This window comes from Pieris rapae, chromosome 1, assembly GCF_905147795.1.
Source record: "Pieris rapae chromosome 1, ilPieRapa1.1, whole genome shotgun sequence".
Taxonomy (NCBI): Eukaryota; Metazoa; Arthropoda; class Insecta; order Lepidoptera; family Pieridae; genus Pieris; species Pieris rapae.
In genome coordinates, this window is record NC_059509.1 from 9,743,343 (window position 1) to 9,759,085 (window position 15,743).

Sequence of the window (15,743 nt, forward strand, 5' to 3'; positions counted from 1 at the left end):
ATTTAGTTTTAATAATCTAGGCTCAATGTTACGAATATCTGAAAGTAATCTAAAATAATTGCAATAACATTACCTGTACACCCAACTGCGTAAATAAAACGCTCACAGAATATAATTGATTTTATTGTTGACACTATTTTTCTTAAACATGTCATAATTTGATTGCTATGCACAATGATAATTGTAACAATTAATAAACGAATAACGAATCAAATTGGTAGGAAAATTAGATCAGTAAGTAGAAAAAATAAAAATTACTATGTTCTCATTTACAAATATTAGACATACAATTTTGTGACACAATTAATTACAACAACAAAACATACATTATATGTAACAAAGTTATTGATAAACTTAAAAAAATATTTCTGCTATAAATAATTACCGAATGTGAACAAAGATAAAAACGTCAGGTTATTGTAGAATTATATATGGTGTATCTCGATCTTATTAGACAACTCAGTAATGAAAAGTAGTAACAATTGGCAGAGTTATTCCTATAACTTCTTTTTGTTAAGATCTGCTTAACAAAAAGAACAAAAGCAACAATTTTGAAATTATCGTGAAATGGCCGACATTTTCAAGATTAACTTTACTATTTTTGAAATTATTTAATAGTAATGGAATGTTTATATATTTTTAAAACAAAATTTTAATAAATTAGCCCTTTTTTATGAGTGCGGATATCAATTGTAAAATTTTCAACTATACTTGAAAATTTTACAATATAGATAATCGTTTCATTATGGCATCAATAAAACTTGGTAATACATTTTTAGAAAAGATCTGCTAGATCTAGCTGCTCGTGTTTGGCGCCTCTAATAATAAAAAAAATAATTTTATGAAAAAATTGTTTTTGTAGATAAAAAGTAATGAAATCGTTTTACGTTTCGTTCAATCAATTGTAGTTAACGGTTCATAATAAATAGTTCTATTTTTGCTATTTGTGCTTGTCAATAAGACAAAATTTAAAGTATGTATCAAGTAACGAGAAATAATCCTTACAATGGGAAACGGTTTAATTTTTTCATGGTAACTAAATATTATTCAATCTCATTACTACTTAAGCTTAAATACAAAAACATTTTAAATATTTTGATGGACTGAGCAAATCACTAAACCTACAGACATCTGCTTCTGGTTGAACAATTATAAAAATGGTAGCAACAATTAGCTTTCTATCTGTATGTACAAATAATCCGATTTTAGGGCACAATTATAAACACTATCTAAAGTACATAACAACGAAATAGTACCAGAGTACACATCATAGCGGAGAATAATCCAATTGTATTGTTAAATGTTTCACACCAGCCTCTCTGAAAATTCTGGCAGCTTGATCAGTGATGTATCGCGGGTCTACCTCTCGGGCGACTTCTAATTTTATAGCACCCACGTGAACGTCACTACAGAGAGTCCAAAAATGAGGTTCTTGAACTGCATGCACACCGGCTAAGCCAACAACACGCGTAAACAAATTAGGTAACGACCGCTCAATCGATAAAGGCGTCCGTTGCATCAACACTCCCGCTGAATCTCTTACTAACGGTATCACACTCGCGGCAATTAACAAGGCTATAGCCATCGAGCATATTGGATCAGCACGCATCCAACCAAACATACGCATTAAAATCGCTGAAATAATCACTCCCACTGATCCCAGCGTATCCGCAAGGACGTGGAGAAATACTCCACGCATGATGGCTGATCCCGCACCGGTTGGCGCTTCAGTATCATCATGAGAGTGGCCATGGTTGTGCGAATGACCATGACCACCGTGTGAGTGACCGTGACCGCCATGGCCATGTCCATGGCCGTGATGGAAAGCATAAATACCGACCATATTTACCATGAATCCAAGAATTGATACTAACAGTAATCTTTCATGTTTGACCTGAAATTAAAATAAATACTTAAAACTAAAGTTAAGTATTTCTTTACCTGAATTCCGCTTTATTCGTGTGAAATGTATTTCACGAAGGTAAAGCACTAATGCTTCGATAGTAAACCGATTTTAGGTAACCAACCACGCATCTTAAGCGGAAAATAAAAAAATGTTAATTTAGTTTCCATGGACAAAAAATAGCTAGCCTGTTCTGCAAAATAATTCATGGGAGACGGCGCTTGAATATTTTTTGATAAAATGATTTTCATCATGTGATAGCCTCTGAAGTATACAATTAATTTGTATTGTGTAAAAAATAATAAAATCACACCTATAATTTCTTTGAACTATCGAGTTATCAGATTTTTCCCTCGCAGTAACGTATAAGGACTTTAGGGAATATGTGTATGTTATTTATTAAATAACATACACATATTCCCGTGGGGTATATAATTACGCAACCCAAATTGCGGGACAAGTCCATATTCTTTCTTTTAAGGCTTTTTTTGCTTTTATGGTGGGGTGGGAAATCACGCGAAAATTAAGGCCTTTGCAATCGCAAAAATTATATACAATTTTTTTATATATGCTACAAAAACGTTGCACTAAAAATATAGATTTTGTACGTGCTTTCAAATACTTTTTTGTAGCATATGTAAGCAACTTGAGCAGTTTTAATAATATTATTATTCAAGAAATGACATGGTTTCATTATATTCTGCAATCAAGCAAAAAACCTGTTGCCTACAAACCTTTTCGAAAGCATTTTTACGTAGTAGCTATCAAACTTCATGAAATGGATTTATTAAGTTATGAGAAACCCAGTTTTCGATGTTTTTAAATGGTCAATACTTGTTGATTACATGTAAAGACCCTTCACAGGAGTTTTCAGGATTTTAAAAAGTAACTGTGACTACATTCAATATTTTAATATGCCACTCTTTATATCTATCACTTTAATATGCTCATAAAACAATTTGGTGAATGGATCTAATCTTACATACACTATAGAGCCAATTACTTACACTTTTAACCACATGGGATATTTTAAACTTGAATTCTGACTAAAAATGACTATGTTTTTATTTTAGTTTAGACAATAACTTTTTATATGAAGAAAAACCTATCAATACAATAATTTTCTATACTAAAGAAATGTTGTTTTAAAAGATCTATTATCTAGATATTATATCTATAAATTTTTTTTATGAAGATATAACTTTCCCATTTTGGGCTAACGTAAAATCTTTGATGTAATTAATTAAGCCACATATAATTAATATATGGTATGTTTATAAAAGAAAGTTAAAATTGCTGTGAAGTGTCTTTTATATCAATTGTATATTATTATTTTTTTGTTATAATATATTTTTAAAATATGATGTTATTTATTAATAATCTACACAAGAATCAAATCATAGGTAAATAATTTAAATCTAAATAAATGTTTAAAAAAATCAAATTATTGACACCTAAATAAAATTTTGAAAATTTAACACAAATTATAACTTTGGCCAGAGATTTGTATCTTGAATAACATTTCACACAAAAGAACAATATTGCAAATATACAATGCAATAAAATTAATATGTTTTTTAGAGAACTTCAGTAAATAGATGACCCTAGGAAAATATTCCATTAATATTTACAATTATTTATATATTATGTTGTATTTTAAGTTCTATATTATATTGCAGTATATTTAGAAATTTACTTTAGTATCATTAAGTAAAAAAAAACAAATTGTAATTATTATTAGAATTGTTCTATATTTACTCTAATTTTAATCTATCTGTGTGACTATGAATAGAATTAATTATTTAGTATTATATTTATGCTATCCTAAAATAAAAATATCCACTATCAGTCTGACTGAACAGAATGTTTTTTTAGAAGTTTTTAGTATAGAGTAAGATAATTTGAAAAGATAGTGATTATTACTAAAATTGACTATTTTGGTGTTCTCACATACCTCTGGTGGTTCAATTGCTCTTTCAACAGCCTCACTCATAATAAAGAATGCAATAAACAACAGGAATAGTCCATTTACAAAGCCAGCAAGAACTTCTGCTCTTGCATATCCATATGAAAATCGTTCATTTGCTCGCCATTTAGATATTAGTGATGCTGCCAAGCCAGCAACTAATCCAGTACAGTCAAAGAACATATGAAATGCATCTGATATTAAACCTACAAAAATAAATTGGACAATAAAAAACTTTGAAGTAATTTTGTTAAACAGATTTTAACAATATTATAAAAACTCACCCAAGCTGTTTGTCCACACACCATAAAACAGCTCAACAAAAGCAAAGGATAAGTTTAAAATTAAGAAGAGAAATAAATTTCGGGAATTTTGATCAGATAAAATTAGTCTAAACCAGTTACTAATCTTTTCCCGGATTCCGGTGATTGGCCCTCTCGATATTCTCGTATCCTTTTGCGTCAAGGGCAGCATTGTAACTTATTCTTTCTTTCCAAAAACTATTTCACATCATTTCTTTCAACTCCTAAAATTCCACAAATAAATAATGTATACGTGTACTCCAACAGTATCAATAACCTCAACCAAAGGAAAAAAACATACCTAATATAATAAATTATTTGTACTTATTTAGCCAACATGCCTAAAATCTATATTAAAACTATTAAATGCATTGTTAAACAACGTTATACCGATGATTATAATAAATTATTACCGACACTAATTTAATATTTTATAAAATTTTAAGTTGAATTTTTGTCATAAATATGTCAATATACTGTATTCTGTAGTTTTTTTTTTTAAGTTTATGGCCTGGTATCTAGACCGATACCGATACCGAGACCGATAGGTGATGCCAACTCTTAAAACATATTTCCCCTAGAACCAACTTCATAATATACCAGTACATACTTTCAGTCGATATTTTTTATTGTACACTCTGATTGCGAGGTAATATGAAATATGAATAAAGATACATTCAAGTAGTATAAAGTAGCTGTTGTGCAGGATAGGAAAACAATAAACATAGACAATTTTAATACGGTAGGACATACCGATATAGGGCAGCAAGAATCTAACTTTTTACTTCTTTTTCGACTTCAAAAAACCGAAAGAGGTAGGTATCAAAACAGTGGTTTTTCTCAAAGTCCAAAGAAATAGAACACTGGAAACGCCTACAAAAAAAAATTGCATTCGTAGCAGAATAAAAAACTACCTTGTAATGCCCACAGAAAAAGCCTATAGTGATGTAGAATTGTATCTAATAATACTCTAGTTGCTTGGCGTTAGATAATATTACCATAAAATATAATGGGCGTGTATTAAATACTTATTTATAGTTTAGTAGTTAGTTTTATAGACTTATAGTTGAGAAATGACCGGTGAAAAGCTGTTGGTATAATCGGTTGTCCGCTTCGTTTCATAATAGCTTTGCGTCTATTGCTTATGCGGTGCAAAGGGAGTGAAATGGATATGTAACAAGCGTAAACAATCAAATATGAGCACTTTAGTTTTTACCACACTCATAAACTGTATTTTAACATTATCGTTTCCGATAATGTCCAAATACATAAGTGTTATTAAGATTGACGAACCCTTATTTAAGCGAAGATGGCTTATCTTAACGTAGGAACCCCTAATTTCATGGTAGTTAGAAGCTGTTATAAAGTGCTGTGCAGTTATAAAGTCAGTTGAAAACCAGCTTCTCAGTGTACCCCTTCCCGACAAAAAAGTCTTGTCGGAGACCCCGACACGTACTAACGGATCCGGATGATCTAATTAACGACAGTTTTGTATTAAACATTAAATAACTAATTTAAATCACATTAACTGAAATAATGTGAGTAATATCCATTATAAACGCGTAACGTTTACTCTTGAGTTACCTGTTGCCTTAAAGACTATACCTCAAGCTAAACAAAAGATCGAGGAGACTTAAAATTACATATCCACACAGTACCTATACATTTACTATACAGTTATTAAATATAGGGAGAAAAGTACAGTGTGTTTTATTGTGTTAGCGCTTAGTCCTCTAAAAAATCTCACTGACCCTAAACATCATAATCTAGTAGCTAATAGCTATCATATATTTAGATGTATGTGACGTGTGTCGGCTGTAACTTGTACAAATACAAACTTCTAATCTGTGGAATGTATTTGGAAAATTATAAATTCAGTGCTGCAATATCAGGAAATTATCCCCTAGATTTAGGGGTTTCTTAACCTAGTGAGGGGCGGAATAGGGGGAAATAATATTTAGGGGTTTTAAGGCGATATTTCAAAAACGAGGCCGAGCATGTTCCTGATTTTGGAACTAAATTGAAGCACGAACAGATCGAAAGAATCCGTGTGTAAACCTTACTTATTGTATATTCGTTAGAGCTGATAAAGAAATATGTTATTTTAATAAAATACAAGTTGTATAATTATGTTAAAATTCAGTAATACACAAGAATTTTAATTTTTAGTATTTTAAGGTTTTTGTTTATTTATACTAAAAATATTCTATACAAAGTGTCGCATTGGCTTATAGTGTTCTCATAGTGACCCAGATGGGAACTTTGTCCATGGGTGAGGGTATCCAAGGGGATTTCTCGGGAGAAAACAAATTAGTATAAGGGTATCTCGCCAATACCATTTGGCAACACTGAATACTGATTATAATTTAAATTTTATTCCGAAGGAAACAGAGAAAATTATCACTATTATAGAATCTTAACACTATTTTTCCGTGCAGGCCAAGAAAGGGGAAAAATAACACTATTTCCCTTTTTCAAACGTTTCTGAAAGTATAAAGGTATAATTTTTTATTAGTAAAGTAAGTTCAGTCATTAATAATTTTACAAGTGCAAATTGGATAACTTTTAAAAGGCTATCTACTTGAGTTACCAAGTTATTAATTAAATCGTATTGTTTTAGTATCATGGACGATCCTTTTATCTCTTGCCCCTATAACACTTACCACCGTGTTCCTCGATCAAGAATTCAAAGGCACCTAACAAAGTGCCCAGATTTCAAATCAGACTGGGTTTTTTGTCCCTTTGACCATAGTCACAGGATGCCTCGAAACGATCTTGCTGAGCATATGAAAGTATGTAAATTAGGATCTCAAATGGGAAAACAATTATTTTATCATCCTGTCTTGAAGCAACCATTACAAAAAGAAATACAACAAAATCCTCCTGATGTTGAAATTTGGGATTAATTAATCAAACAGGGTTGTAGAATACTCTTTATAACTTTAAGATAAAAATAAATATTATACTATAAAAATGTGTTTAATGGTTTTATATATATATATATATTTAATATTGTAGTTATTATATATATTATAATCCATGGAAAACAATTTTTTTGTGTATATAGTAGCTGCAATTATTGAGAAAAGCTTTAGATTTTATACAGTTATGTTACCATCTAATGAATAGAATTAATAAATGCCGGTAGAACTGCACTGCTATCTAAACAAACAAACAAATCTCACAAAATTAATTTAAAGTGCTTCCAAAATTAGTGTCTCATGCCATGCTAATATAAATAATCAGAATTAAATTAACAGGCTTAGAGTTAATATTATTAGTGGCATATTTAAAAAATTTGCAAGGTATGAAGTTTTTGCCATACAATTGTCATGCCCTTCATTTTTTTAGAATCCAACAACTTCTTATGTACTTTCTACCTTTTATCTCTTTGTTGCTCGGACTTTGTTCTAGGGTTGCAAAAAATGTAGATGTAGGTTTATTTTCAGGCCCATACTTTGCATTTATTTTTTCTCCTATCACTATTGTTTCCTGTGTCTTCCAAAAGGTCCATTATATTTTTGTAAACCTCCACGTTGGTGCAATTTGGTTGATTATTTTCTAGACAATGTTAGTTTTGTTTACCGAACATTCCAGGAGTTCGGTAAGTTTGGCTACGTCTTCAATACCATATAAGATATAGTATTATAGGGAGGTTTGGATATCTGTTTGTTTGTTATACACTATTATTTGCTCCCTGATCTGCTGAATTGATTAGAAACTGGTATCCTGTCTGAAGATGGTGAGGTAACTTTTTTCCTTTTGACGTTCCCTAGTGTTGGTGCTTCTGCTAGTTAGGATGATTCTGTTTGTCTATGTAAATGTCTTTAGAATTTGTCTGCACTCTATTTAATAGAGCTGTCGGACTTTCGATGTTAACATCTACTACTAAACTTAGAGATGAGCTTCTTGGTCGAAGCAGAAACAAGCTAGGATGAAAGGCTTGCTGAACTAGCTTTTTATTCTTCACATTAGGACCAGTAGCGTTAACTAGTAAGGATCCTTGGTTCCCACCTCTTACAGGTTTCTTCTGTGTGTGTATCTTTGCTTAGCAAAAGTTTGTCACCCCCAGAATATGTGGGACAGCCTGAGGAAGGTGCAGAGATGGAATCTCCGTCTCCACGGGTACCCTCCTGGGGTATCTCGCCTTCGTAGGGAGATGGCCCACAACGTAGAACTAGTGTTGGCCCATCTTTGTACCACTGCGATAGTACAGAGATGGCGTGGCGTGGACGTGTATGACGTGACGTAGCTTTCGGTGCGCGCCTGATAGCCTAGCCCCTAACCCCCCAATATCCCACCCCCCAAAATAAATATAGAATTTAATTCATTTAAATTCTAAGAACATCAAAGGTAGGCTTGTCACCCAAAACAAAATGAACAGTGATTCTCTGCCTAAAGTATAATAGTCAATTAATTAAAAATATATGAAAAGAAAGGAGTCTTATCAGATTATTACAACTATATTCGTACCTAGTACTTAATGTAAGTAATAATATATTTGTAAATACATACAATTTATATTGCTTTCTCGCTGGAAATAAAGAGGGAAAGTTTGTGATGTTGGAAGGGTTATAAATTTATAATGTAATCTGGATCTACTAAACTGAATTAAAAAAAATAGTTTACATTAGTTTTTCTTTCGCCTAAGCTTGTAACTTATAACCCGGGGGCCGGGAACACTACAAACCATGATCGAAGAACTGGCAACAAAAAGCAAAGAAGTGGGTTTAACAATAAACAAATCAGAAACAAAAGCCATAACAATGAGAACACCATAAAAGTACTATTATCCTAGAGAACGAAAACGTAGAATATGTGACAACCTACGTATATTTGGGACAACTCATCTCCATGACAGAACCAGCCCAGCAGGAAATAAAGAGAAGAACCTCAAATGCCTAGAAAAGATTCTGGTCATTAAAACACATCTTAAAGAATAAAGAGTAAGCATCAAAAGAAGCATCTCCAACTCCTGCATCTTACCTTTCCTAACGTACGGCTGTGAAACCACTAAGAAAGTCAAAAGTTTGTCACTTGCCAGAGAAGAAGTATGGAAAGGAGCATACTAGGTTACACACGAAACCATAGGAAAAGAGCTGTAGATCTCCGAAAGATCACCAACTGGGAAAATGCATTGACCAGAGCCAAAAGGCTTAAATGGAGATGGATAGGACACCTGCTCACAGGCCAGAGAGCAAATAGAATGGACACCTCGCTATAATACCAAGCGAAGGAGAGGAAGACCATAATATACGCGGTGGGCTGACGAGATCGAGAGGGTAGCTGGAAGAAATTGCATGACGATGGCACAAAATAAATTAGGGTGGAAAAAGTTGGAGGAGGCCTTTTCCCGAAGAGGGGCCGCATCTTAGTTAAAATTGTATTTATATCTATTTTATTATATTTATGTAAATAGGATATGGAAGAATAAAGGTTTATATTTATTATTATGTATACCTTTATAAATTTGTTACACCGAAAGAATTATAGTTAAAATATAGTAGTTTCATTAAACGTAATTTAAATACATTTTTTCATGGCTGTATTTTGATATGGCCTATGGATGAATGGTTATTGTATGAGATCTATAATCCTTCGTAGAAAAATAATTGAGACACACACTTCCGGTCTAAAAAAAGAGACGTTGTCTGTGGTTTGATGTAGTTTATTACAAATGTTTTTAAATAGTATTATTCTCTGAAAATAGACATAAATTTATTCTAGAAGCAAGTAGAAGTTATATTCAATAAAAAACAGAATTAAAAAAAAGCAATTACTACCTTAAATTCATTAATCATTATTTTCCCTCTAAGTTTTTGAATAAATTCTACCGGAAATTCGACTATAGATGCGTTTGTTTCCGAAAGTGAACGTTTCACGAGTCAACAGCAACGTCTTTCAAGAAGTTATAGGCACTGTTTGCGACATTTTTCTTTCTTTATCCGTCATCAAATATTTTATGTGATGAAATAACACGTTGTGTAGCATATATTTAAATATTAGTGTGTAATAGTCGTAATAAAGTATCCGATAGATTACGATAAGCTAATATGGGCGACGAAAGCCACCCGAAAACTCTCTACGTCGGTAATTTAGACGCAAGTGTGACAGAGGAATTCTTATGCGCATTATTTGGACAAATAGGCGAGGTAAAAGGTTGCAAAATAATTCGGGAACCAGGTAACGATCCTTATGCGTTCCTTGAGTTTACGAATCATTCGGCGGCTGCTACAGCTCTGGCCGCCATGAACAAGCGAGTGTTTCTTGACAAGGAAATGAAGGTTAACTGGGCTACAAGTCCGGGCAATCAACCCAAGACAGATACGAGTAACCATCACCATATATTCGTTGGTGACCTGTCGCCAGAGATAGAGACACATATTCTTCGAGACGCTTTTGCACCATTCGGTGAAATTTCGAATTGTCGAATAGTGCGCGACCCACAAACACTTAAATCGAAAGGTTATGCGTTCGTATCATTTGTAAAAAAAGCAGACGCTGAATCTGCGATACAGGCTATGAATGGTCAGTGGTTGGGATCGCGTTCTATACGTACTAATTGGTCGACGCGCAAGCCACCAGCTAAGGGTACAAATGAAGGAGCTCCTACTAGCAAGAGGGCAAAACAACCTACTTTTGACGAGGTTTACAACCAAAGCTCACCAACAAACACCACAGTGTATTGTGGAGGCTTTACTAGTAACATAATTACTGAAGATTTAATGCAAAACACATTTTTACAATTTGGTCCAATACAAGATATTAGAGTGTTCCGGGATAAAGGTTATGCGTTTATTAGATTTACTACTAAAGAAGCAGCGGCTCATGCTATAGAAGCAATACATAACACAGAAATTAGTGGACATACCGTAAAATGCTTCTGGGGGAAAGAAAATGGAGGCAATGAAAGTCAGGTATATAAAACAAATATAACTGCTTAATATTTCTTGTTTATTTGAATTATGGATAGCTTTCATTACTTTTTCAGAGTACAAGCAATCCACCAACTGCACCACCAGCAATGGGAGCACAATCACAATACCCATATCCATATCAACAAGGCATGGGATACTGGTATGCTCAGGTAAATAAACTCTGCTTAACAAAATGGTTAAAAAATATTTTGTAAATATTAATATGTTTTGTTTAATCCTAAAGAATTATTATCTAACAAAATCTATATATGACTAAAATAAAAAGATTTATAAAGGTATAGGAAATAATATATGAGTAAAGGAACCAATTACCTGTAAATTATTTCATATAAAAATATAAATATATTTAGTATTAGTGTGTATCATGCCATAGTTGGATTACAATAAAATGACATGTGGCCGCAATATACGTGGATCTGACACTTCTGGTGGACTTTTTTTCAAATAACATGGTAAGGTGCTTAACCTTCTAAATATAATATATATATAATGAAGTATTAAACACAATGTTTATAAAGAAAAATTTTGGAATACAATGTTTGTTCATAATTTCATTAAAATAGAGCTTGTACACAATACAATATTTTTTTCTGGCATATATTAAATTTTTTTTAAAATAAGCTTTCTAAAATAACTGCTTGCAACATAAGACAAAGCAACAAATTGGTTTTAAAATACCTTTTACTCATATATAAGAATATATATTACTTATTTATTACTACTTAGTTGATTCTCTTCTATTACAATATAATATTTTATTATGTTTATTCCTGAATTAAAGAAAATAACATTCAATAACAATCAACAACAAGTCTATTATAATGCTAGCTTTGCATGTATAATTATTATACACAAAAAATTTTTTTTATAAAACTAAAACTTTAATATTTTTTTCACCCCAATTACCCTTAAAATACAAATAAAGGGTTATTTGTTTTTTAGTTTGACATTTACCACGAGTCATTAATTCATGAAAAAATATGTATTTGAACTAATTTACTCATTTTACGCACCTAAATGACTTAAAGATATTGTGATGTACAGTCTACATTCTATTGACCCATTGTTACTAATGATATTCATGCATCATAATTAATACATATTTGTGATAATGGTTAGATTTACGCACAATGTATCTAATGAGCGTCTAAGTGCGGACATTGGTGGGATTTTTTACTAGTGCACATAGTAATAGCTATAGATGAAGAATTTGTTTTTTTTTTTACTTTTAATTGGATTTGCGAGCTTTGATTTCTATGGGTTTTAGATCAAATTTTAAAATATATGTTTCATACATGAGTTTATACTTTATGTCACTTAATTTACTTTTTTAATAACTTTACAGGGTTACCCTGCAATACAAGGCTATATGGCGCCTGGATATTATCAGCAATATGCAGCATACAACAATCCGCAAGCCGCAGCAGCTGGTAAGAATTTAAAATAGAACATCTATAGGTAGTCATTGATCATTTGCTTATGTAAAAAATGTTGCTTTGAATAGAAATATATCTCAATTATTCAAAAGCAATGAATGATTTTTTTTTGGAATCACTGAATTTATATAGTGCATCCTACACCTTATCAAAAATTATCAATTGAATATCCATCGTTATTATCTTTCAAATTGTTGCAATTAATCTAGAAATTATATATAATATGTTGTTGAATTATATTGGATTTGATTATTACATCTATACTAGCTGATCTGGAAAAAATGTATTATTACAGTTCTTACAATGCTATAATGAATAATAAATTTTCACCTAATCACATATCAAAATATTGATTTTGTGTTAAAAATAATACATAAATTTGAAGGGTTTTCTCTTATCACTAAAGGGAGTAAAAACTAAAGGCAATTCTCAGACGTCGAAACAGAAAAGCAACGAAGGTGCGAATATCTTCTCTTAGATAACTGGTTCGATGGCTGGCTGTGCATCAATGAATTTTTAGTGTATGTGCGCTTTTAAAACATCGAAAGGAAACCGTCATTATTAAACCTACAAAATCGTTTACGGCATTTAAAAAACAACGATCACGAAGTATACAAACTGCAGAGGCCATCAGATCTAAAAGATTGTGGCACCACTGGTTTTTTTTAAGACTCAGACCTAATCTACATAAAATATTTTATAGAAATCGGTAAAGACGTTTCAAAGAAATTTGAAAAGTGACTAGAATTTTATATAATATATAAAAGATTAAACATTTGAAATTTTCCAAAAAACTTTCAGTATTGCTTTATTTCTGTAACTGTTGTAATGCTAAATCTTTATAAGAATGCTATGCTCTATTAGCATTAAAGGTACAGTAACTGTATTTGTTGCATTACTAAGATCAAATTATTTATGGCGTCTATGGGTTTTTTTTATTATTCCATACAAACATAACATAATCTTGCTATTGACTAATGATTACAGTGACAATGCCTAAGATTTCTGCATTTTGCTTGATATTTCTTCTTTATAGGCTAGTCGAGATCTATTGAGATAATCTCAGCCTTTCTAGTGATCAGCCTTCTGTGCTTGATATACACTGTTGACTTTGGATTTAATAGATGTATTGAAATTAATATATTTGGCATGTTGAATCCACAGATGAGGTACTTACAGTAGTGATACTTAGTGCTAAGCCTCAACTAAATTTTACCCTTGGACTTGCTCAAGGCTTAGTTAGCTGTTTAACACATGATGACATTTTTCTCTATTAGCACCTAGATAAAAAATTCATTGGTAGGCAGCTCGGATACGATCGCAGTATCTCAAGAAAGTCGAGATGTCCCTCTTGAAAACCTATATGTCTAGTTAGTATAATGTGTATCTTGTAGTAGCCTATAAACATGTATAGAATCATTCAAGCGTAATAATATAATTCCAGCTGGATATCGCATGAGCATGCCGGGCGGCGCAGGAGCAACAGGCGGGTCGTGGGGCGGATCGGCCCAGCCCGTCATGTACGCGTCAGCCATGCCCTCGGCTCAGTACCCCTCCCAGTAGCCGTCACAAGCACACGCATACCTTACACTGGACAATACCGAGCGCACACACACCCGCCTAAGCCCGTACGGCCCGAGTTGACGACATCCCATAGACACGGCCTGGCCTTTTGAGGTTACGGGAAGACTGTTCTAACTCGACTTCAACACAGCGCGTCTGATTAGATTATGACTAATATTTTCGAGATGTCTGACGGTTTTCGACAATGGTAGTCATCTCGTTAGGGATCCTGTTAGGACTTCACAGTCGTCGCAAGCCCACTTATGTTTAGATTGATTTAGGATTTATTTTATCCTATAAACCTCATCAAGGGATGTGGTGTCAACCTGCGCCAGGCGGACCTTTTATATACATACAATAAAAAAATACATTTAAGTTAGGTTTACAATATGTTTTTTACTACTGACATCAGATGCATCGCATGAACATGATGTTCAAATGTGTTGTCAAATTGGTTTATACTAAAAATTTTGTTTGTGTAATACTGCATCACACAACCATACTCAAACCCCGTTTCTTGATTCTATGCTTTTGTTTTGTCCTTCCGACAACACATCTTTGATGTTGTAAGCAATTTATGTTCTGTCCATTTATTTGCCTTCACTGCGATAAATTATCTCGTCTTATAGAATGGGTCTTTAATACTATTGATTCGTTACTGAATTCCCTCTTTCTGCAGTTTTTTGCGGGGCATATAGCAAACTATAAATCTTTTTTAATATATACACATTCTATAAATTTTATTTTGCTTTGTTTTGTCAGACATGTATTAAAATCGAGTTTCAATTTTACACATTTTAAATATAGCTACCGTTAAAACCTCGCGTTTTGTCAACGGTGCTCTAATAACGGTACTAACGCTCAGATTCTTATGGTACTTATAAAACGACGTTCTCCAACACAGACCAAATTATATTAAGTAAAGTTACTACTTTAAGACAAGTTTCTACCATTATATTTGTTGAACATTAAGTTGCCTGTTTATTTCTGTCTGTGTTGTTCTTCTAAACATTCCAATCAACATTGTTAGCCAATCACTGTTCTACCTTTAAGCGTGTCGATTCGCTAATGACTGTTGAGATCAACCTCGTTTTATCGTACCATAACCGAGATCTATTGAGATAATCTCAGCCTTCCTATGCCTTACCACACTACAAATAAATTTACAGAATAGTATCTGTATCTAGCCAGGTTTGGTCCAGTGTAATGTTTGTGTTCTGACATCCGGATGACATGATAGCGGGTGACAGTGCGCAAACTAGAATCGATTGTTTATGGGCAGAGTTGATTGATAAATGATAAAGCGCCATTAAATGTTTTGGTTTCTCTCGGCGCCCACACATATAGATAGGACATAACGAAATAAATTATAAATAAAAAAAAAGTTATATTTAAGGGAGGTTGTGTCGCGAGTGGGCTCGTGTACATATTTGATATTTATTGGAAGCCCCGAAGGCAGACTGAGTCCGGAACACTACGGAATCGCCAGACCGTTTGACGTATTTAAGTTCGGCATGTTGTTTTGTTTGTCTCAATAATTGTTATGATTTATTGTATGGAACACTGGTGAGTCAATAAAGCAGTGGGTCTGGATCCGGTGTTTAATTTACAAAATATTTGTATGCTCTATTTGAA

At 32.7% G+C, this 15,743-nt stretch overlaps 2 protein-coding genes across 2 annotated transcripts; one reads left to right on the plus strand and one right to left on the minus strand.

The window, feature by feature from the left end:
* Nucleotides 1-107: 107 nt before the first annotated feature.
* On the minus strand, nt 108-4,627 carry LOC110992005 (zinc transporter 7). The gene is made up of 4 exons (XM_022257627.2): nt 4,473-4,627; nt 4,154-4,395; nt 3,858-4,075; nt 108-1,894 (listed from the first exon to the last, which is right to left on the minus strand). Exons 2-4 carry the CDS (start codon nt 4,341-4,343, stop codon nt 1,268-1,270), a joined length of 1,035 nt encoding a protein of 344 aa, XP_022113319.1. The 5' UTR covers nt 4,344-4,395; nt 4,473-4,627; the 3' UTR covers nt 108-1,267.
* Nucleotides 4,628-10,026: 5,399 nt separating this feature from the next.
* LOC110992024 (nucleolysin TIAR) lies at nt 10,027-15,701 on the plus strand. The gene is made up of 4 exons (XM_022257662.2): nt 10,027-11,088; nt 11,163-11,258; nt 12,455-12,539; nt 13,990-15,701. The coding sequence occupies exons 1-4, from the start codon at nt 10,225-10,227 to the stop codon at nt 14,106-14,108; spliced, it is 1,164 nt and encodes a 387-aa protein (XP_022113354.1). The 5' UTR covers nt 10,027-10,224; the 3' UTR covers nt 14,109-15,701.
* The last annotated feature ends 42 nt before the right edge of the window (nt 15,702-15,743 follow it).